Source organism: Salmo trutta, chromosome 6 (genome assembly GCF_901001165.1).
Source record: "Salmo trutta chromosome 6, fSalTru1.1, whole genome shotgun sequence".
NCBI lineage: Eukaryota > Metazoa > Chordata > Actinopteri > Salmoniformes > Salmonidae > Salmo > Salmo trutta.
The window spans coordinates 49,685,542-49,709,028 of record NC_042962.1 but is presented as its reverse complement, the minus strand read 5'-3'; the positions used below and the strand labels follow the sequence as shown (position 1 = coordinate 49,709,028).

At 44.5% G+C, this 23,487-nt stretch overlaps 1 protein-coding gene across 2 annotated transcripts in view; it reads left to right on the top strand.

Moving 5' to 3' along the window:
* Window positions 1-23,443, top strand: part of LOC115196111 (multidrug resistance-associated protein 4-like) — a 61,747-nt gene extending 38,304 nt beyond the window's left edge. For both annotated transcript variants that reach the window (XM_029756688.1, XM_029756689.1), the window contains 19 exons: window positions 4,420-4,611; window positions 4,732-4,826; window positions 4,930-5,016; window positions 6,963-7,059; window positions 7,282-7,500; window positions 7,618-7,755; window positions 7,934-7,971; window positions 8,073-8,179; window positions 8,337-8,483; window positions 10,961-11,040; window positions 12,802-12,952; window positions 13,076-13,306; window positions 15,549-15,649; window positions 16,034-16,381; window positions 19,614-19,703; window positions 19,825-19,997; window positions 20,163-20,268; window positions 20,751-20,885; window positions 21,137-23,443. In XM_029756688.1, the coding sequence (XP_029612548.1) occupies window positions 4,420-4,611; window positions 4,732-4,826; window positions 4,930-5,016; window positions 6,963-7,059; window positions 7,282-7,500; window positions 7,618-7,755; window positions 7,934-7,971; window positions 8,073-8,179; window positions 8,337-8,483; window positions 10,961-11,040; window positions 12,802-12,952; window positions 13,076-13,306; window positions 15,549-15,649; window positions 16,034-16,381; window positions 19,614-19,703; window positions 19,825-19,997; window positions 20,163-20,268; window positions 20,751-20,885; window positions 21,137-21,175 (2,574 nt within the window). In that variant the 3' untranslated portion in view covers window positions 21,176-23,443. The remainder of the gene's footprint in view (window positions 1-4,419; window positions 4,612-4,731; window positions 4,827-4,929; window positions 5,017-6,962; window positions 7,060-7,281; window positions 7,501-7,617; window positions 7,756-7,933; window positions 7,972-8,072; window positions 8,180-8,336; window positions 8,484-10,960; window positions 11,041-12,801; window positions 12,953-13,075; window positions 13,307-15,548; window positions 15,650-16,033; window positions 16,382-19,613; window positions 19,704-19,824; window positions 19,998-20,162; window positions 20,269-20,750; window positions 20,886-21,136) is intronic.
* Window positions 23,444-23,487: the final 44 nt, after the last annotated feature.

The following is a 23,487-nucleotide window of genomic DNA, read 5'->3' as shown; positions in this document are numbered from 1 at the left end:
AGCACCATGGTCTTGTAGCGGATGCGAGCTTCAACTGGAAGCCAGTGGAGCGAGCGGAGGAGCGGGGTGACGTGAGAGAACTTGGGAAGGTTGAACACCAGACGAGCTGCGGCGTTCTGGATGAATTGTAGGGGTTTAATGGCACAGGCAGGAAGCCCAGCCAACAGCGAGTTGCAGTAATCCAGACGGGAGATGACAAGTGCCTGGATTAGGACCTGCGTCGCTTCCTGTGTGAGGCAGGGTCGTACTCTGCGAATGTTGTAGAGCATGAACCTACAGGATCGGGTCACCGCCTTGATGTTAGTGGAGAACGACAGGGTGTTGTCCAGGATCACGCCAAGGTTCTTAGCACTCTGGGAGGAGGACACAAGGGAGTTGTCAACCGTGATGGCGAGATCATGGAACGGGCAGTTCTTCCCCGGGAGGAAGAGTAGCTCCGTCTTGCCGAGGTTCAGCTTGAGGTGGTGATCCGTCATCCACACTGATATGTCTGCCAGACATGCAGAGATGCGATTCGCCGCCTGGTTATCAGAAGGGGGAAAGGAGAAGATTAATTGTGTGTCGTCTGCATAGCAATGATAGGAGAGACCATGTGAGGATATGACAGAGCCAAGTGACTTGGTGTATAGCGAGAATAGGAGAGGGCCTAGAACAGAGCCCTGGGGGACACCAGTGGTGAGAGCGCATGGTGTGGAGACAGATTCTCGCCACGCCACCTGGTAGGAGCGACCTGTCAGGTAGGACGCAATCCAAGCGTGGGCCGCGCCGGAGATGCCCAACTCGGAGAGGGTGGAGAGGAGGATCTGATGGTTCACAGTATCAAAGGCAGCAGATAGGTCTAGAAGGATGAGAGCAGAGGAGAGAGAGTTAGCTTTAGCAGTGCGGAGAGCCTCCGTGACACAGAGAAGAGCAGTCTCAGTTGAATGCCCAGTCTTGAAACCTGACTGATTAGGATCAAGAAGGTCATTCTGAGAGAGATAGCAGGAGAGCTGGCCAAGGACGGCACGTTCAAGAGTTTTGGAGAGAAAAGAAAGAAGGGATACTGGTCTGTAGTTGTTGACATGGGAGGGATCGAGTGTAGGTTTTTTCAGAAGGGGTGCAACTCTCGCTCTCTTGAAGACGGAAGGGACGTAGCCAGCGGTCAAGGATGAGTTGATGAGCGAGGTGAGGTAGGAGAGAAGGTCTCCGGAAATGGTCTGGAGAAGAGAGGAGGGGATAGGGTCAAGTGGGCAGGTTGTTGGGCGGCCGGCCGTCACAAGACGTGAGATTTCATCTGGAGAGAGAGGGGAGAAAGAGGTCAAAGCACAGGGTAGGGCAGTGTGAGCAGGACCAGCGGTGTCGTTTGACTTAGCAAACGAGGATCGGATATCGTCAACCTTCTTTTCAAAATGGTTGACGAAGTCATCCGCAGAGAGGGAGGAGGGGGGGGAGGGGGAGGACGATTCAGGAGGGAGGATAAAAGACACCTGTCCACAGAATCAATCAATCAATCAGATTCCAAACTCTCCACCATGGCCAAGACCAAAGAGCTCTCCAAGGATGTCAGGGACAAGATTGTAGACCTACACAAGGCTGGAATGGGCTACAAGACCATTGCCAAGCAGCTTGGTGAGAAAGTGACAACAGTTGGTGCGATTATTCGCAAATGGAAGAAACACAAAAGAACTGTCAATCTCCCTCGGCCTGGGGCTCCATGCAAGATCTCACCTCGTGGAGTTGCAATGATAATGAGAACGGTGAGGAATCAGCCCAGAACTACACGGGAGGATCTTGTCAATGATCTCAAGGCAGCTGGGACCATAGTCACCAAGAAAACAATTGGTAACACACTACGCCATGAAGGACTGAAATCCTGCAGCGCCCGCAAGGTCCCCCTGCTCAAGAATACATATACATGCCCGTCTAAAGTGTTGTGGTCAGATGAGACCAAAATGGAGCTCTTTGGCATCAACTCAACTCGCCGTGTATGGAGGAGGAGGAATGCTGCCTATGACCAAGAACACCATCTCCACCGTCAAACATGGAGGTGGAAACATTATGCTTTGGAGGTGTTTTTCTGCTAAGGGGACTGGACAACTTCACCGCATCAAAGGGACGATGGACGGGGCCATGTACCGTCAAATCTTGGGTGAGAACCTCCTTCCCTCAGCCAGGGCATTGAAAATGGGTCGTGGATGGGTATTCCAGCATGACAATGACCCCAAACACACGGCCAAGGCAACAAAGGAGTGGCTCAAGAAGAAGCACATTAAGGTCCTGGAGTGGCCTAGCCAGTCTCCAGACCTTAATCCCATAGAAAATCTGTGGAGGGAGCTGAAGGTTCGAGTTGCCAAACGTCAGCCTCGAAACCTTAATGACTTGGAGAAGATCTGCAAAGAGGAGTGGGACAAAATCCCCCTGAGATGTGTGCAAACCTGGTGGCCAACTACAAGAAACGTCTGACCTCTGTGATTGCCAACAAGGATTTTGCCACCAAGTACTAAGTCATGTTTTGCAGAGGGGTCAAATACTTATTTCCCACATTTAAAATGCATATCATTTTATAACATTTTTGAAATGCGTTTTTCTAGATTGTTTTGTTGTTATTCTGTCTCTCACTGTTCAAATAAACCTACCATTAAAATTATAGACTGATCATTTCTTTGTCAGTGGGCAAACGTACAAAATCAGCAGGGGATCACTGTATGTTTCGATAAGGTTTGTATCACAACTAAAGTGGCCAAATAACTTCTTAAAATTAAGCACATTCATTTGCTTTACAAGGGGTGTAGAGCCTAATTTGCATACATAAGCAGCGCTTGAGTTTCAAGTTTGGGTAAGAATTTTCATCATAAAAATGCACCTTAATAATAAAGCATTACTTTTGATAATGGTGTTTTCCCGCTAATGGAACATTCCCACTTATAGCCTATAGCATTGCTGCGCATATAACGTGAAGAAATAGCCAAGTAGTTCACCAACATTTTAAGCTAAACGTTCTGATCTGTTGCGTCAGCCTCATTGCATAAAACAGGTTTATTGATGCTGGTGGTTGTATTAATTTGGGATCTATCGCTTCCCACAACTGTCCCAGACTATGTTGGTAATATATATTTCTCACACAGAATAGAATAGGTCAACTTTTGTACTATGGGGGATTGTAGATTGACATACAGTGGGGGAAAAAAGTATTTAGTCAGCCACCAATTGTGCAAGTTCTCCCACTTAAAAAGATGAGAGAGGCCTGTAATTTTCATCATAGGTACACGTCAGCTATGACAGACAAAATGAGAAAAAAAATATCCAGAAAATCACATTGTAGGATTTTTTATGAATTTATTAGCAAATTATGGTGGAAAATAAGTATTTGGTCAATAACAAAAGTCTATCTCAATACTTTGTTATATACCCTTTGTTGGCAATGACACAGGTCAAATGTTTTCTGTAAGTCTTCACAAGGTTTTCACACACTGTTGCTGGTATTTTGGCCCATTCCGCCATGCAGATCTCCTCTAGAGCAGTGATGTTTTGGGGCTGTCGCTGGGCAACACTGACTTTCAACTCCCTCCAAAGATTTTCTATGGGGTTGAGATCTGGAGACTGGCTAGGCCACTCCAGGACCTTGAAATGCTTCTTACGAAGCCACTCCTTTGTTGCCCGGGCGGTGTGTTTGGGATCATTGTCATGCTGAAAGACCCAGCCATGTTTCATCTTCAATGCCCTTGCTGATGGAAGGAGGTTTTCACTCAAAATCTCACGATACATGGCCCCATTCATTCTTTCCTTTACACGGATCAGTCGTACTGGTCCCTTTGCAGAAAAACAGCCACAAAGCATGATGTTTCCACCCCCATGCTTCACAGTAGGTATGGTGTTCTTTGGATGCAACTCAGCATTCTTTGTCCTCCAAACCCGACGAGTTGAGTTTTTACCAAAAAGTTATATTTTGGTTTCATCTGACCATATGACATTCTCCCAATCCTCTTCTGGATCATCCAAATGCTCTCTAGCAAACTTCAGACGGGCCTGAACATGTACTGGCTTAAGCAGGGGGACACGTCTGGCACTGCAGGATTTGAGTCCCTGGCGGCGTAGTGTGTTACTGATGGTAGGCTTTGTTACTTTGGTCCCAGCTCTCTGCAGGTCATTCACTAGGTCCCCCCGTGTGCTTCTGGGATTTTTGCTCACCGTTCTTGTAAAATGTAGATGTTCCAAAGGGGTGCATCAGTGGCTTGTACTGTAGGCTATGTGTTGAAGCCAGAAGATGCTAAATGTGTTGGCTAATTAACGGTCAATTACCGTGAGACCGGCATTTATTTGCTTGACCATCACCGGCGATGAAATTTCGTGACCGCCACAGCCTTATGCACAGTACATATAGTAAAATATGTAGTAAGCCATATCAGCCAGCTCACTTGTTTACCCTCCCATCTCCCACAGTCATCTCTGGTCAGCGCTATCCTGGGGGAGCTGCCTCATGACAAGGGGGTGTTGAAGGTCAAAGGTCAGCTGACCTACACCTCCCAGCAGCCCTGGGTGTTCCCTGGAACCATCCGCAGCAACATCCTGTTTGGCAAAGAGCTCCATCCTCAGAAGTATGAGAAGGTCCTGAGAGCCTGCGCCCTCAAGAGGGTAAGACACACTGAATGGAGCTCTCATGGTATTTATTCTAGGAGCTTTGCAGTGGTTGTTGTGGCTTTGTGTTCTATGACTGTTAACCCCTGTTGTCGCTGTTATCACTTTTGTGTTTAGGACATGGAGCTGCTGCCAGACGGGGACCTGACATTGATAGGGGACAGAGGAGCCACCCTCAGTGGGGGACAGAAAGCTAGAGTGAACCTGGCCCGGTAAGACCACAGCTCCACTTCATACCAGAGTAGAAATGAGTTGAGGTACATTCTATAGATGAATATCCTCCAGTCTCTATCTGAAAGCCTTGTTGTGTCTCAGGGCTGTGTACCAGGATGCTGATATCTACCTGCTGGACGACCCTCTAAGTGCTGTGGATGCTGAGGTCGGGAGACACCTGTTTGAACAGTGAGTGAACCACAGTTTCAGCTAAACAGGTTGCATTTTTTTAACCTTTATTTTACTGGACTCGTCCCATTGAGATAAATAATTACTTTACAAGATAGACAAAATAGCAGCTCACAAAGTTTCAGACCCATTTACAACATAAAACAACGCACTACAGTTTAAAAATATACATTTACACATTGAGCAGCAAGATGATTTGGGGAGGTATGGTGCAACTATGAAATGATGACCTCTTCCTCAAACTCAGAGAATTCTTAAAAATCCAAATAACTTCACAGATCTTCATTGTGAAGGGTTTCCCATGCTTGTTCAATGAACCATAAACAATTAATGAACATGCACCTGTGGAACGGTCGTTAAGACACAAACAGCTTACAGATGGTAGGCAATTAAGGTCACAGTTATGACAACTTAGGACACTAAAGAGGCCTTTCTACTGACTCTGAAAAACACCAAAAGAAAGATGCCCAGCGTCCCTGCTTTTCTGCGTGAACGTGATTTAGGCATGCTGCAAGGAGGCATGAGGACTGTAGATATGGCCAGAGCAATAAATTGCAATGTCCATACTGTGAGACTGCTAAGACAGCTCTACAGGGAGACAGGACGGACAGCTGATTGTCCTCGCAGTGGCAGACCTCGTGTAACAACACCTGCACAGGATCGGTACATCCAAACATCACACTTGCGGGACAGGTACTGGATGGAAACAACAACTGCCTGAGTTACACCAGGAACACACAATCCCTCCTTCAGTGGCCAGATTGTCAGCAATAGGCTGAGAGAGGCTGGACTGAGGGCTTGTAGGCCAGACATCACCAGCAACAACATCGCCTATGGGCACAAATCCACTGTCGCTGGACCAAACAGGACTGTCAAAAAGTGCTCTTCACTGACAAGTCGCAGTTTTGTCTCACCAGGGGTGATGGTCGGATTCGCGTTTATCGTTGAAGGAATGAGCGTTACACCGAGGCCTGTACTCTGGAGCGGGATCGATTTGGAGGTGGAGGGTCCGTCATTGTCTGGTGCGGTGTGGCACAGCATCATCGGACTGAGCTTGTTGTCATTGCAGGCAATCTCAACGCTGTGCATTACAGGGAAGACATTTTCCTCCCTCATGTGGTACACTTCCTGCAGGCTTATCCTGACATGACCCTCCAGCATGACAATGCCACCAGCCATACTACTTGTTCTGTGCGTGATTTCCTGCAAGCCAGGAATGTCAGTGTTCTGCCATGGCCAGCGAAGAGCCCGGATCTCAATCCCATTGAGCACGTCTGGGACCTGTTGGATCGGAGGGTGAGGGCTAGGGCCATTCCCCCCCAGAAATGTCTGGGAACTTGCAGGTGCCTTGGTGGAAGTGCGGGTTAACATCTTGCAGCAAGAACTGGAAAATCTGGTGCAGTCCATGAGGAGATGCACTGCAGTACTTAATGCAGCTGGTGGCCACACCAGATACTGACTGTTACTTTTGATTCCCCCTTTGTTCAGGGACACATTATTCCATTTCTGTTAGTCACATGTCTGTGGAACTTGTTCAGCTTATGTCTCAGTTGTTGAATGTTATGTTCATACAAATATTTACACATGTTAAGTTTGCTGAAAATAAACGCAGTTGACAGTGAGAGGACGTTTCTTTTTTTGCTGAGTTTATTTGGTCACATGATTCATTTTGCATATGGTTTCCTAGAAATAAAGGGTGGCTCAACTAACCCTTTGGCTCAACTTACCCCACTATCCTTTAGTACAACTGAACTACATTCTTCCCAGACTCAGATTAGGTCTACTTACTGGCTGCTTCTTTAGGGCAGGAATGGGTTTTTGTATAGCATTTACAAGTAAAAGGATGTGGATTCTCTGACGTTAGAACAGGCCTTAGGCCTTCACCAGCAGGTTGAAACTGCTCTTAAAGTGTCTGTCTGTCTCTCTCCATGTGTCTGTATGTCCAGGTGTATCTGTGGTATTCTGAAGAACAAGCCCCGCATCCTGGTCACCCACCAGTTGCAGTACCTCCAATCAGCCGACCAGATCCTCGTCCTCAAGGAGGTGTGTTCCTGGCAGGGTTTAACATTCTACACATGCTTTGTAACCTACATATGACCACAGGTGCATTTCTGCTTACCTTTTAATTTGTTGTGCACATAACACATATCTGCTGTCAATCTTTATGAATTGAATTGTTCACCCAAAGGCATATACATTTACATATGAATACAGACTCCAGAAGTTGGGCAGGGTGTGACGTGTGTGTGTGTGTGTGTGTGTCAGGGTCACGTGGTGGCGAGGGGGACATACTCCGAGCTGCAGCACTCTGGGGTTGACTTCACCTCCCTGCTGAAGAGGGACGAGGAGGAGGAGCCACAAACCTACAACAATCACTCAGTGGTCAAACACGCCTTTTCCCAGGACTCTGTTCACTCCCAGAATTCAGTGGTCTCCCACACCTCCTCCATGCACTCTGTTAAAGATGGTGCTAAACAGCTTCCGGTGGGTCCAAACTCCACCCACTTCCTATCCAGTCACTAGGAGGATTTTAATTTTGAAGTCTCCCTGATTGTTTGTCCCTTAGTTAACAGGGTATTATCTGTCCATGTCTCCTCCCAGGAGGAGCCTGTCCAGACAATAGCAGAGGAGAGCCGATCGGAGGGCAACATCGGCGCCAGCCTATACTTCAAGTACTTAAACGCAGGAGCCAGCATCCTGGTTATGCTGGGCACAGTCCTCCTCAGTCTCATCGCGGAGGTATTAACGCATCCAAAATGTCAGGCAGTGAATAGCCATATGTCACCATTCTACCTCATAGCATCTACAGTAAATACAAGCATTTTGACTTCTGATAGATGTGTGCAAAATCTAACTCTGAACAGATCAATGACATTGCAATGATCGAATCAACTATAATGTAATTTGTCACCCACAGGTAGCGTATGTTCTTCAGGATTGGTGGCTGGCCTATTGGTAAGAAGCATCTATCGTTACAGTAGTTCATTATATGTTTCACAGTTCAGTTGGACCATAGCATTGTGAACATTCAAATAACAATGCTGTTTGATTGACAGGGCAGGAGAGCAGGAGAAACTCAATATTAACAGCACTGTGATTGTCCAAAATGGCCTCAACATCACTCAAGAATTGGACCTCAGTTTTTTCATGGGTATTTATGCAGGTATACAGAGGATGAGCATTCCTAAATATACTGTATATTTACTTCTCCTTTCAAAGAATGGGAATATTTTCCAAGTGAGTATGAGGTTGTCCCCTTACCTGGGAGGAAGCTTTGGAAAATCGTGTAATGACTGACAAGTCACCTTCTCTGTGTTCAGGTTTGACTCTGGCCTCAGTCATCTTTGGCTTTGCCAGGAGTCTGTTGATGTTCAATGTGCTGGTGAAAGCTGCTCAGTCTCTGCATAACCGCATGTTCATCTCTATCCTCCGAACGCCTGTACGCTTTTTTGACATCAACCCAATTGGTGAGAAACCCCCCTGTGAAATAGAATCTGTTTGTGTTGTCTTTTTCTTGTTGAGTACAATACAATTACTTGGAATTGATTCCTGACCTCAAAATGCTTTGAAACCGGTTAGGGTGAGATGGGTTGAAGGGCTAAATGTTCTCTTCCCACTGGGAACAGATGTAATTTTAACATCTAGTTTTGATTTACATTTGGTGTAAAGTGTATATACAGTTGAAGCCTGAAGTCTACATAGACCTTAGCCAAATACATTTAAACTCACTTTTTTTTACAATTCCTGACATTTAATCCAAGTAAAAATGTCCCTGTCTTAGGTCAGTTAGGATCACCACTTTATTTTAAGAATGTGAAATGTAAGAATAATATTAGAGAGAATTATTTCTTATTTTCATCACATTCCAAGTGGGTCAGAAGTTTACATACACTCAATTAGTATTTGGTAGCAATGCCTTTAAATTGTTTAACTTGGGTCAAATGTTTCGGATAGCCTTCCAAAAGCTTCCCACAATAAGTCGGGTGCATTTTGGCACATTCCTCCTGATAGAGCTGGTGTAACTGAGTCAGGTTTGTAGGCCTCCTTGCTCACACACACTTTTTCAGTTCTGCCCACAGATTTTCTATGGGATTGAGGTCAGGGCGTTGTCATGGCCATTCCAATATCTTGACTTTGTTGTCCTTAAGTCGTTTTGCCACAACTTTGTAAGTATGCTTGGGGTCATTGTCCATTTGGAAGACCCATTTGCAACCAAGCTTTAACTTCCTGACTGATGTCTTGAGATGTTGCTTCAATATATCCTCCCACATGATGCCATCTATTTTGTGAAGTGCACCAGTCCCTCCTACAGCAAAGCACCCCCACAACATGATGCTGCCACCCCCGTGCTTCACGGTTGGGATGGTGTTCTTTGGCTTGCAAGCGCCCCCCTTTTTCCTCCAAATGTAACGATGGTCATTATGGCCAAACAGTTCTATTTTTGTTTCATCAGACCAGAGGACATTTCTCCAAAAAGTATGATCTTTGTCCCCATGTGCAGTTGCAAACCATAGTCTTTTTTTAATGGCGGTTTTGGAGCAGTGGCTTCTTCATTGCTGAGCGGCCTTTCATGTTATGTCGATATAGGACATGTTTTACTGTGGATATAGATACTTTTGTACCGGTTTCCTCCAGCATCTTATCAAGTTCCTTTGCTGTTGTTCTGGGACTGATTTGCACTTTTCGCACCACAGTACGTTCATCTCTAGGAGACAGAAGGCGTCTCCTTCCTGAGCGGTATGACGGCTGCGTGGTCCCATGGTGTTTATACTTGCGTACTATTGTTTGTACAATAGTACGTACCTTCAGGCGTTTGGAAATTGCTCCCAAGGATGAACCAGACTTGTGGAGGTCTACAATTTTTTTTCTGAGGTCTTGGCTGATTTTTTTTGATTTTCCCATGATGTCAAGCAAAGAGGCAGTGAGTTTGAAGGTAGGCCTTGAAATACATCCACAGGTACACCTCCAATTGACTCAAATTATGTCAATTAGCCTATCAGAAGCTTCTAAAGCCATGACATAATTTTCTGAAATATTCCAAGCTGTTTAAAGGCACAGTCAATTTAGTGTATGTAAACTTCTGACCCACTGGAATTGTGATACGCTGAATAAGTGAAATAATCTGTCTGTAAACAATTGTTGGAAAAATTACTTGTGTCATGCACAAAGTAGATGTCCTAACCAACTTGCCAAAACTATAGTTTGTCAACAAGAAACTTGTGGAGTGGTTGAAAAATTAGTTTTAATGACTCCAACCTCAGTGTATGTAAACTTCCGACTTCAACTGTATTTTATATATATCTCACCGTCATTGGATTTAGGTTAAAGGTTGGGTGAAAAAAAATACCAAATTCCCTTACGTTTGTTAGCAATTGAAAATTGGTCAAGTTGTAGAGAAATGCTTGATGCAAAGTACAAGGCGAACAACTTCTATATTTAAAGGTTTAATAGACAGACATATGCACATGGAAAGACAAACGGTCCTCTAAGAAGTTTGCCGCAAAGCTCTCCCCCTGCAGAGGAGAGGGCGGAACTAAATACTCTTGCCTTACCTGTTCACTGTTTCATCCTTCCGTGTCTGGTGCCAAAGCATTAAATCAAGGCTGAGACCTTGGGGTTGAATAGACTATACCAATTTAAATTTCTTACTGGCTTAGGACACCCATGGTTGATTTTATGGCTCAGGGGCACAGATACCAGTAACTAAGACCTAATTTATGGTGACCTCTGGCCTTACAGAGGGTACCTAGAGGCCAAATTTCAGTAGGGAATAGTCATCCAAATATAGCATTCTTAGCACGTTGATGACTTTTTAAAAATCCAATCAGTTTTCCACGTTGATCAATCACCAACACATTGAATTTTGTTGTTGAAATGACATGGGCAACGGCGTTGATTCAACCAGTTTTTGCCCAGTAGATTACGTCCTCCTGTTCTGTCACAGGAAGAATTCTCAACAGGTTCTCTAAGGACATTTGCCAGCTGGATTCCATGTTACCTATTACCTTTGTTGACTTCAGTCAGGTAAGTGAGTTTATAGCCCTAGAGGGGAACATCTATGTATTTTGGCAGGCAGATACAGTGGGGGAAAAAAGTATTTGATCCCCTGCTGATTTTGTACGTTTGCCCACTTACAAAGAAATGATCAGTCTATAATTTTAATGGTAGGTTTATTTAAACAGTGAGAGACAGAATAACAACAAAAAAATCCAGAAAAACCCATGTCAAAAATGTTATAAAATGGTTTGCATTTAATGAGGGAAATAAATATTTCCCTCAGCAAATACGTATTTCCCTCAGCAAATAAGTATTTCCCTCAGCAAAACATGACTTAGTATTTGGTGGCAAAACCCTTGTTGGCAATCACAGAGGTCAGACGTTTCTTGTAGTTGGCCACCAGGTTTGCACACATCTCAGGAGGGATTTTGTCCCACTCCTCTTAGCAGATCTTCTCCAAGTCATTAAGGTTTCGAGGCTGACGTTTGGCAACTCGAACCTTCAGCTCCCTCCACAGATTTTCTATGGGATTAAGGTCTGGAGACTGGCTTGGCCAGTCTAGGACCTTAATGTGCTTCTTCTTGAGCCACTCCTTTGTTGCCTTGGCCGTGTGTTTTGGGTCATTGTCATGCTGGAATACCCATCCACGACCCATTTTCAATGCCCTGGCTGAGGGAAGGAGGTTCTCACCCAAGATTTGACGGTACATGGCCCGTCCATCGTCCCTTTGATGCGGTGAAGTTGTCCTGTCCCCTTAGCAGAAAAACACCCCCAAAGCATAATGTTTCCACCTCCATGTTTGGCGGTGGAGATGGGGTTCTTGGGGTCATAGGCAGCATTCCTCCTCCTCCAAACACGGCGAGTTGAGTTGATGCCAAAGAGCTCCATTTTGGTCTCATCTGACCACAACACTTTCACCCGTTGTCCTCTGAATCATTCAGATGTTCATTGGCAAACTTCAGACGGGCATGTATATGTATTCTTGAGCAGGGGGACCTTGCGGGCGCTGCAGGATTTCAGTCCTTCACGGCGTAGTGTGTTACCAATTGTTTTCTTGGTGACTATGGTCCCAGCTGCCTTGAGATCATTGACAAGATCCTCCCGTGTAGTTCTGGGCTGATTCCTCATCGTTCTCATGATAATTGCAACCCCACGAGGTGAGATCTTGCATGGAGCCCCAGGCCGAGGGAGATTGACAGTTCTTTTGTGTTTCTTCCATTTGCGAATAATCACACCAAATGTTGTCACCTTCTCATCAAGCTGCTTGGCGATGGTCTTGTAGCCCATTCCAGCCTTGTTTAGGTCTACAATCTTGTCCCTGACATCCTTGGAGAGCTCTTTGGTCTTGGCCATGGTGGAGAGTTTGGAATCTGATTGATTGATTGCTTCTGTGGACAGGTGTCTTTTTTACAGGTAACAAGGTGCGGTTAGGAGCACTCCCTTTAAGAGTGTGCTCCTAATCTCAGCTCGTTACCTGTATAAAAGACACCTGGGAGCCAGAAATCTTTCTGATTGAGAGGGGGTCAAATACTTATTTCCCTCATTAAAATGCATATCAATTTATAACATTTTTGACATGCGTTTTTCTGGATATTTTTGTTATTCTGTCTCTCAGTGTTCAAATATACCTACCATTAAAATTATAGACTGATCCTTTCTTTGGCAGTGGGAAAACATACAAAATCAGCAGGGGATCAAATACTTTTTTCCCCCACTGTATAGATTTCCCAATCCAGTATCTATAAATCTTTTCTTCATATCTCCTGGGGCGCATCCGATTTTCCACAGTTGATCCTGCAGAATATCGGCGTGGTGGCGGTGGCAGCGGCAGTCATGCCCTGGATCCTCATTCCTGTGGTTCCTCTACTCATCGTCTTCCTATTCCTGAGGCGCTACTTCCTGCAGACGTCACGGGACGTCAAACGCCTGGAGTCCACCAGTGAGTGACAGGACTGACTGGGACAGTTAGGGGAGGCAAGAGACAATTTCCTCTATTAATGTATGTGATTTCCTTTTGTGTCTGCAGGCGTGTGTGTGTTGATGTATTTCCTGTGTTCTGCAGCTCGGAGTCCCGTCTTCTCCCACCTATCCTCGTCCCTCCAAGGTCTGTGGACAATCCGAGCCTTCAGAGCCGAGGAGAGATTCCAGAACACCTTTGACGCTCATCAGGATCTGCACACAGAGTCCTGGTTCCTGTTCCTGGTCACCTCTCGCTGGTTCGCTCTCCGACTGGATGGAATCTGCGCGGCCTTTGTCACTGTCACCGCCTTCGGCTGCCTCTTCCTCAGAGATGGTAAGAGGTTGAATTATTATTGCTTAAATGTCACACCCTATTCCGTATGTAGTGCACTTTTGACCAGTGCCTTAAGGGGCCCCTTACTCCATTACATAAGCTGTTACACAATGGTAGAAATCAATGTTGGTTATATATGATGACATATAAAAATGGAATTCAAGGTTGGATAATCTTTCTGCTCAAATTCTTTGGCTCATTGCCTGTTACCGAGCAACAATTTGTATTACACTTGGGGCCAAACAGTTTTCCAAGTTATGTCAAGAAACATAATTAATAAGGAAATAAAATAAATCCCTCCCAACAATGCAGAGATAACATAGAGAAATGTTAGATAAGTATATAACACCATGATAAATTGGCTATATACACACGGTACTAGTACCGAGTCGATGTGCAGGGGTACGAGATAATTGAGGTAGATATGTACAAATAACTAGGAATAAAGTGACTTGTCAACAGGATAGATAATAATCAGTAGCAGCAACGTATGTGATGAGTCAAAGAACTTGTGCAAAAAGGGTCAATGCAGATAGTTGAATAGTTAGCCAAATAGCTACCCGGACTAACTATTTAGCAGTCATGGCATGGGGTAGAAGATGTTCAAGGGTCTATTGGTTCCAGCATCGTTTGTTCTTTCTGCTATTGCACGGCAAGCACTGTCTATGACATTGTCTTTGACAATTTTTAGGGCCTTCCTCTAACACTGTCTAGTAAAGCGGTCCTGAGGGGCAGGGATTTCGGCCCCAGTGATGTACTTGGCCGTACACACTACCCTCTGTAGCACCTTGCAATTGGAAGCCAATGCAGCTGCCATATCAAGAGGTGATGCAGTCAGTCAAGATGCTCTCAATGGTGCAGCTGTAGAACTTGAGGATGTGAGGACCCATGCTAAATCATTTCAGCCTCCTAAGGGAGAGGCATGGTTGTGCCCTCTTCACGACTGTGTCGGTGTTTGGACCATGATAGATCCTTAGGGATGTGGACAACGAGGAACTTGAAGCTCTCGACCCGCTCCACTACAGCTCTGTCAATGGGGGCATGCTCAGCCCTCCATTTCCTGAAGTCTACGATCAAGTCCTTTGTCTTGCTGATGTTTAGGGAGAGGTTGTTGTCCTGGCACCACACTGCCAGGTCTCTAACCTCCTCCCTATAGGCTGTCTCATCGTCGTCTGTGATCAGGCCTACCACCGTCGTGTTTTCAGCAAACTTAATGATGGTGTTGAAGTCATGAGCAGTGGGTTGGATGTGTTGTGGGTTGGATGTGTTGTTGCCTACCCTCATCACCTGGGGGCGGCCTGTCAGGGAGTCCAGAGTCCAGTTGCAGAGGGAGGTGTTCAGTCCCAGGGTCCTTAGCTTAGTGATGAGCTTGGAGGGCATTATGGTGTTGAGCACTGAGCTCTAGTTAATTAAAAGCATTCTCACATAGGTGTTCCTCTTGTACAGGTGGGAGAGGGCAGTCTGGAGTGCAATAGAGTGCGTCATCTGTGGATCTGTTGGGGTGGTATGCGAATTGGATGGGTACAGGGTGTCTGGGATGATGGTGTTGATGTGAGCCATTACCAGCTTTTGAAAGCATTTAAGGCTACAGATGTGAGTGCTACGGGGCAATAGTCATTCAGACAGGTTACCATGGCGTTCTTTGGCACAGGGACTATGCTGGTCTGATTTTAAATAAGTATAACAGAATAGGTCAGGGAGGGGTTGAAAATATCAGTGAAGACACTTGCCAGCTAGTCAGCATAAACTCTTGTGTACACATGGTAATCCATCTGGTCCTGCAGGCTTTGTGAATATTAACCTGTTTAAAGTTCTTACTCACATCGGCTATGGAGTGCGTGATCATACAGTCGTCTGGAACAACTAGTGCTCTCATGCATGATTCAGTGTTGCTAGCCTCAAAGCAAGCATTGAAGGCATTTAGCTCATCTGGTAGGCTCACGTCACTGGGCAGCTCGCAGCTGGGTTTCCCTTTGTAATCCGTGATCGTTTGCAAGCCCTGCCACATCCGACGGGTGCCAGAGGATTCAATCTTAGTGCTGTATTGACGCTTTGCCTGTTTTATGGCTCGTCTGAGGTCGTAGCGGAATGCCTTATAAGCGTCCGGATTTGTGTCCGTCTCCTTGAAAGCGGTAGCTCTAGCCTTTATCTCAGTGCGGATGTTGCCTGTTGCCTGGCTTCTGGTTGATGACATGCTATGTAGCCAATTAATTGAGTAGATGTTCTTATCTGTTCTAATCAGGACTGGAGGCAGGAGCTGTGGGTTTGGTGTTGTCCTACGCTGTCACCCTTCTTGGGAACTTCCAATGGACCATTCGTCAGAGTGCAGAGATGGAGAACATGGTAAGATCACATCAAAGTCCTAACTATTGTCCATCCCTCAGCTCCCCAGGCCCTTTTACAATATGTGAAGGATTTTACCTGGGAATGAATATCCACAGAGAAAATAATCAATCCCAGAGATCTTCGCCAGTGATCTGTAGAAATAAGATTCATTGGAATCAAAGGGTTTTAATTGCATCCTGTAATTCAGGAATATTCTGCTGAAACAGCTCACTTAAGAAAACAGGGTGAGGATTATTGAAGTTCTGTAAAGTTTTATAATTTAGAAGCCATACTATCATAAGACCAAGGTTAATCACGTTCCCAGTCTCAAAGAGTGGGCTGGTAGACGAGATTAGAACCAGGTTTGTTTAATTGATATGGTAATTTATTCACCGTCCTCAGATGACATCAGTAGAGAGGGTGGTGGAGTACACAGAGCTGGAGAGTGAAGCACCCTGGGAAACCCAGAAACATCCTCCTCCTGAGTGGCCAAGCCAAGGCCTCATCACCTTTGACCGGGTCAGCTTCTCCTACAGCTCAGACGGACCTGTGGTCCTGAAGGACATGAAGGCCATGTTCAGGCCCAAAGAGAAGGTTGGCATCGTGGGCAGGACGGGTGCAGGGAAAAGCTCCCTGATATCGGCCCTCTTCCGCCTGGCAGAGCCAGAGGGCAGGATCTACATCGATGGAGTTCTGACCTCTGAGATCGGCCTTCATGACCTGCGCCAGAAGATGTCCATCATACCTCAGGTACGGTGCATTCGGGAAAGTATTCAGACCCCTTCACTTTTTCCACATTTTGTTACGTTACAGCCTTATTCTAAAATGGATAAAATCATTTTTCCCCCTCAATATACACACAATACCCTATAATGAAGCAAAATTAGTTTCAGACATTTTTGCAAATGTATTAAAAATAAAAAAACTGAAATAGGACATTTGCATAAGTATTCAGACCCTTTACTCAGTACTTTGTTGAAGCACCTTTGGCAGCGATTACAGCCGCAAGTCTAATTGGGTATGATGCTACAAGCTTGGCACAACTGTATTTTGGGAGTTTCTCCCATTCTTCTCTGCAGATCCTCTCAAGCTCTGTCAGGTTGGATGGGAAGCGTCGCTGCACAGCTATTTCCAGGTCTCTTCAGAGATGTTAGATCCGGTTCAAGTTCGGGGTCTGGCTGTGCCACTCAAGGACATTGAGACTTGTCCTGAAAACACTCCTGCAGTGTTGGTGGCAGCATGCTGTGGGGATGTTTTTCGAGTGGCATGGACTGGGGCTGTGTGCTTAGGGTCATTGTTGTGTTGGAAGGTGAACCTTCGCCCTAGTCTGAGGTCCTGAGCGCTCTGGAACAGGTTTTCATCAAGGATCTCTCTGTGCTTTGCGCCATTCATCTTTCCTGTGATCCTGACTCGTCTCCTAGTCCCTGCCACTCGAAAACATCCCCACAGCATGCTGTCACCAACATGCTTCACTGTAGGGATGGTGCCAGGTTTCGTCCAGACGTGACGCTTGGCATTCAGGCCAAAGAGTCTAATCTTGGTTTCATAAGACCAGAGAATCTTGTTCCTCGTGGTCTGAGAGTCCTTTAGGTGTCTCTTGGCAAACTCCAAGTCGGCTTTCATGTGTCTTTTACTGAGGAGTGGCTTCCATCTGGCCACTAAGGCCTGATTGGTGGAGTGCTGCAGAGATGGTTGTCCTTCTGGAAGGTTCTCCCATCTCCACAGAGGAACTCTGGAGCTCTGTCAGAGTGACAATCTGGTTCTTGGTCACCTCCCTGACCAAGGCCATTGTCCCGATTGCTCAATTTGGCCCGGCGGCCAGTTCTAGGAAGAGTCTTGGTGGTTCCAAACTTCTTCCATTTCAGAATGATGGAGGCCACTGTATTCTTGGGGACCTTCAATGCTGCATAAATGTTTTGGTACCCTTCCCCAGATCTGTGCCTCAACATAATCCTAATGGACAATTCCTTCGACCTCATAGCTTGGTTTTAGCTCTGACATGCACCGTCAACTGTGGGACCTTATACAGACAGGTGTTTGCCTTTCCAAATCATGTACAATCGTTTGAATTTACCACAGGTGGACTCCAATCAAGTTGTAGAAACATGTCAAGGGTGGTAAATGGAAACAGGATGCACCCGAGCTCAATTTCGAGTCTCAAAGTAAAGGTTTTGAATAAGGTTCAGTACCAGTCAAATGTTTGGACAGACCTACTCATTCCAGTGTTTTTCTTTATTTGTTGTATTTTCTACATTGTAGAATAATAGTGAAGAGAAACTTTGAAATAACACATTTGGATTCATGTAGTAACCAAAAAAGTGTGAAACAAATCAAAATATTTTATATTCTTCTAAAGAAGCCACCCTTTGCCTTGATGACAGCTTTGCACAGTCTTGGCATTCTCTCAACCAGCTTCATGAGGTAGTCACCTGGAACCGGATCTAACATAACAGGTGTGCCTTGTTAACAGTTCATTTTTGGAATTATTTTCCTTCTTAATGCGTTTGAGTAGTAAACAGAAGGTAGCCCTATTTGGTAAAAGACCAAGTCCATATTATGGCAAGAACAGCTCAAATAAGTAAAGAGAAACGACAGTCGATTACTTTAAGACATGAAGGTCAGTCAATCCGGAAAATGTGAAGAATTTTGAACGTTTCTTCAAGTGCATTCGCAAAAACCATCAAGGGTTATGATGAAACTGTCTCTCATGAGGACAGCCACAGGAAAGGAATACCCAGAGTTACCTCTTCTGCAGAAGATAAGTTCACTAGAGTTAACTACACTTCAGATTGCAGCCCAAATAAATGCTTCAGAGTTCAAGTAAGACACATCTCAACATCAACTGTTCAGAGGAGACTGTGTGAATTAGGCCTTTGTGGTCAAATTGCTACAAAGAAACCACTACTAAAAGGACACCAATACGAAGAAGAGACTTGCTTGGGCCAAGAAACACGAGCAATAGACATTAGACCGGTGGAAATCAGTCCTTTGGTCTGATGAGTCCAAATTTGAGATTTTTGGACCAGCGTGTCTTTGTGAGACGCAGAGTAGTTGAACGGATGATCTCCGCATGTGTGGTTCCCACCGTGAAGCATGGAGGTGGTGGTGTGGGGGTGCTTTGCTGGTGACACTGTCAGGGATTTATTTAGAATTGAAGGCACACTTAACCAGTACATCTACCACAGCATTCTGCAGTGATACGCCATCCCATCTGGTTTGCGCTTAGTGGGACTATCATTTGTTTTTCAACAGGACAATGGCGCAAAACACACCTTCAGGCTGTGTAAGGGCTATTTGACCAAGGAGAGTGATGGAGTGCTGCATCAGATGACCTGGCCTCCACAATCACCCGACCTCAACCCAATTGAGATGGTTTTGGAAGAGTTGAACCGCAGAGTGAAGGAAAAGCAGCCAACAAGTGCTCACCATATGTGGGAACTCCTTCAAGACTGTTGGAAAAGAATTCCACATGAACCTAGTTGAGAGAATGCCAAGAGTGTCCAAATCTGTCAAAGGCAAAGGGTGGCTACTTCAAAGAATCTCAAATATTTTCATTTGTTTAACACTTTTTTGGTTACTACATGATTCCAAATGTGTTATTTCATAGTTTGTTTTCACTAATATTCTACCATGTAGAAAATAGTAAAAATAAAGAAAACCCTTGAATAAGTAGGTGTGTCCAAACTTTTGGCTGGTACAGTATATAATATTTTTGTTTGCAAAAATGTCTAAACTTGTTTTCGCTTTGTCATTATGGGTATTGTGTGCAGATGGATGAGGAAAACAATTTAATCCATTTTAGATTAAGGCTGTAAACCAACAAAATGTGTAAAAATTCAATGGGTCTGAATACTTTCCAAATGCACTGTAGCTACAGTGGGAGGTTCTTCTGTGGCTGCTCTGTCCCTTAGTCCTTCTCTTTCAGATATGGCTCTATTAGAGCTTATTAAATTTTTCTGTTTGTGGCCCCTCTGTTCTGCAGGAGCCAGTGCTTTTCACCGGCACCATGAGGAAAAACCTGGACCCTTTCCACCAGCACACAGACGAGGACCTGTGGAACGCTCTCCAAGAGGTACTGCTCCTCAGACTCCTATTGATACAGTAACGAGATATTAACCTGTATGTAAATGTGTGTGAGTATGTGTGCTTTTGGTGGCATCGGGGTCTTACTCCAGTAACTGTTTCCTCTCCAGGTCCAGCTGAAGTCTGTTGTGGAGGAGCTGCCCAATAAGATGGAAACGGTTCTGGCCGAGTCGGGCTCCAACTTCAGTGTGGGTCAGAGGCAGCTGGTCTGTCTGGCCCGAGCTGTCCTGAGGAAGAACCGCATCCTCATCATCGACGAGGCTACGGCCAACGTGGACCCCAGGTACAGAGCTGCCTCACACAGACACACCGTCTGTCCTTTAGAGCTGATCAGCAGAGGCAGCTGATATGCTTTACGACTGGGAGGCATCTAGTAGTCAAGCAAAGCGTGATGGTGTTTCTTTATCCTGGTTGAGTCTCTTTCCTGAACTGTGTCCTGGATCTGTAGAACAGACGAGCTCATCCAGAAGACAATACGAGACAAATTCAGGGAGTGCACTGTGCTCACCATCGCCCACCGCCTCAACACCATCATAGACAGTGACCGCATTCTGGTGAGAGCTCTTACCTTCAAGTAGATCAATCTGTCTCACACACACACACAAGATAAAAAATGCAATTTTGAAATTGGGTAGGGCATTAGCAGTTTTCCTCGTTGTGTCAGTCATTGCAGACCTTAGAGAGCTATTTATAACTTGTCAAAAATGTCCAGATCAACTAGGCCATGTCAGCTAACATTTTTTTGCCTATTGATTTTTTTGTAATGTTTGCGTTTTAAAATGGCAAACAAATGTCTCCATTCCATGGCATAATGTATAGAATTGCAGGAAATAAGCTTTAAACCTGCAAAATGTTTTCTCCGCCAACGAGAGGGGTGTGAACAGTTTGTGTCATGAACAGTGCTTGTGCCCACAGAAATACAGGGGGCACGGGATGTTTCCCAATGCTGGAAAGGGGCCTGAGTGAAACTGCTTGGGAACCCCATAGAATTTCAGTCCAGCCAGGTTGACTTACTGACCTTTGACCCTGCCTTCAGGTGCTAGGCGCTGGTATGATCCAGGAGTTTGACGAGCCGTACGTCCTTCTTCAGAACCATGAGAGTGCCCTCTACAGGACAGTCCAGCAGATGGGCAAGGCTGAGGCAGCTTCCCTGCTGGAATCAGCCAAACAGGTGAGCACTGACACTGCATCCCAACCCAGCACACACATCCTCTCAACTTAACTTGATTTCTTTAGTTTAATCAATACACTAACAATTTATTCAAGAGTTTGGCCAGAAAATCTGTATAATTTGTTAATCATTTATTCCATCATTGCCATGGCTAATGACTTGACTGGTATATTAGACTTTTGGTGAATTCTGATAGCCCAACTGAAAATGTCTACCAAGTCACTGACACAGTTCACAATATTTTCATTCAGGCGTATATGAACAACGGCAACAGCCATGGTCTTCTTTGAGACTGTTGTGTGACGGTACAGGGAATTGAAGAGCAGAAAGAGATATGTGATATCTGCCCAATTTATATATTTTTCCCCACTAATTGGTCTTTTAACCAATCACATCAGATCTTTTCACATCACTCTGGCTGTGTAAACGCAGCCAGAGTAATTTTAATGGTAAGTTGTTGATTACTTGTTTTCATGCAAAATCAGGAAAGATTTATGGAACTGACTTTAATATGCAGTGATTTATCAGTTTTTTAAAATTTAAATAAGGAAGCAAAATGTATTTCCTTATTGACACTTTGCTGATGGGTGTTGCATCTTTAATACTTTCATTGACAATCCTAAGAATAGTGTTACAACAATGGAAGTAGCATTGCATTTTCATACTTTGTGCCTCAATCTTTTACTATTTGAACTGCTGCTACTCCTATTGATTTATTCTACTGCACAGTATCCTGACGTCATGCTGCACTGTTTATGCAATCACTTTACTGGGCAATGGAACTAATTGGCGTGTGTATTCATATACTATACGTGCAATAGAAAATTACACTTCACCATTGTACGCACATGAAAAGACATGCTGTCATTATGCTATAAGGGATTCAGGGATTTTCATGAGGATTAACTTGACCAAAGTGAGTAACCCATATATGTCTCAGGTTGTTTGCATGAGTGAAAGCTGTGTGATGGTTGTAAGGACAATCTAGATAATTTAAAAGCAGGAATACCTACCCGTCAATGTGAAAATGCATTGAACTTTGACTTATTCCCTAATGGGGCAGTATAGAGAGACCTTGACCTTAGATTTTTTTTTTAAATGTATAATTTGGATTCCATTGGTTTTGCTTTTTAAAAATGTTTTGTAGTTGATGTAAAATTAAATTGTTTTCCCAAAGGTATTCTTATATGTACCTATAGCAACATAGTACCTCTTTTTCAAGTTTCAGATATGGATGTTCTTTCCACAGTGAAGTTTGTGTAGTAAAATTAAGGTTACATTTCAAACAAACTTATTTAAGTCTTGTCTCATGTCACGTCTTCAAAGCAAACATGTAGTTGCTATTGTTAATACTAAATCAGTATTGACTAAAGAAAAGGGACCAAAATGATAGCTCCTCAATTTTACACCATCTGTTCCTTTTCACAAGCTGATTTTGTAAGCCTCTTTCCACAATTATTTCCCTTTACCCTCTTCAAACACACAGTTAAAAACAGTGTTACACTATCCCCCTTTCGGTAAACCAAATACACACAGGTTTGACAAGTTTATCAAGTATTTAGATGCATCATTCTGCAGTGAATACTTTGTGAAATTCCTTTGTGATAATCATGATTATCTGAGGAGAACCTAGGGCAAAGTGAATAGGAGGATGCATTATATAAAAAAGGCCAAGTAGGCTGCGTTTAGACAGGCAGCCTGATTCTATTTTTTTCCAGTAATTGGTCTTTTGAACTTTTTCAGACCTGAAAAAAATATCCAAATTGGGCTGCCTTTCCTTAGCCAATCTTGTTCTGAGGACAAATGTGAATGGTTGGATGAAAGCTCAATAGTCAGTGGGCAGAGCTTACAAGAGGAGAGAGCAGGTGAGAGTCAAATAAAGAACAGCCTTTTAGGGTTGCAGGGGGATGGAGGGTCTTAAACACGGGTTGTGACAGGCTAGGTTGCCAGTTTGAATCTGGCATGTGCCTTTTGTTTTTATACCTTACCCAACATTCCTCACATTCCTAATCTACATGACTAACGGACTGAACAGCTTTAAATATGTGAAACAACCAGTGTGGTGGTCTCCCCGATGGCACCGTGGACTCAGTACAGGGATCAGAAGGTCAGAGGTTCAAATCTGTGTGTTTGTTTTCTATCCCAACCCTTATTCCTGAACTTTCCGCCCGACAGAAAAACATTAATAAGGAAAACCACATTCATCAGTCCTGTGACTTTCCACAAACATTTCACCACGTCAACGGTTGAAATAGTGAAACGAGCTGATTTAAAAATTGTATAAAACAAATCGATTAGGAGCTTTATTTAATCCGTACGGCATTAGTTCCACGCTCTAGCGCAATTGCCTTTCAATTTCAATGTTCCCGCGTAAGCGGGGACTGTATTCAAAGTAAACACCACATCAGCTTAATCAGAAATGACCTTTACATTTCAATCATGCTAAAATGGGAATCTTCTGCGCTACAGATTGATTTTAAAGGCTAGATTCACTCAGAAATAGAAGTGATATTCATTCATGTAAACGCATCTGACGATGAGGATCAAAGCTGAATATAAAAAAAAAAGGCACATACAAGCTAGAAAAGCTCCCGTATACACC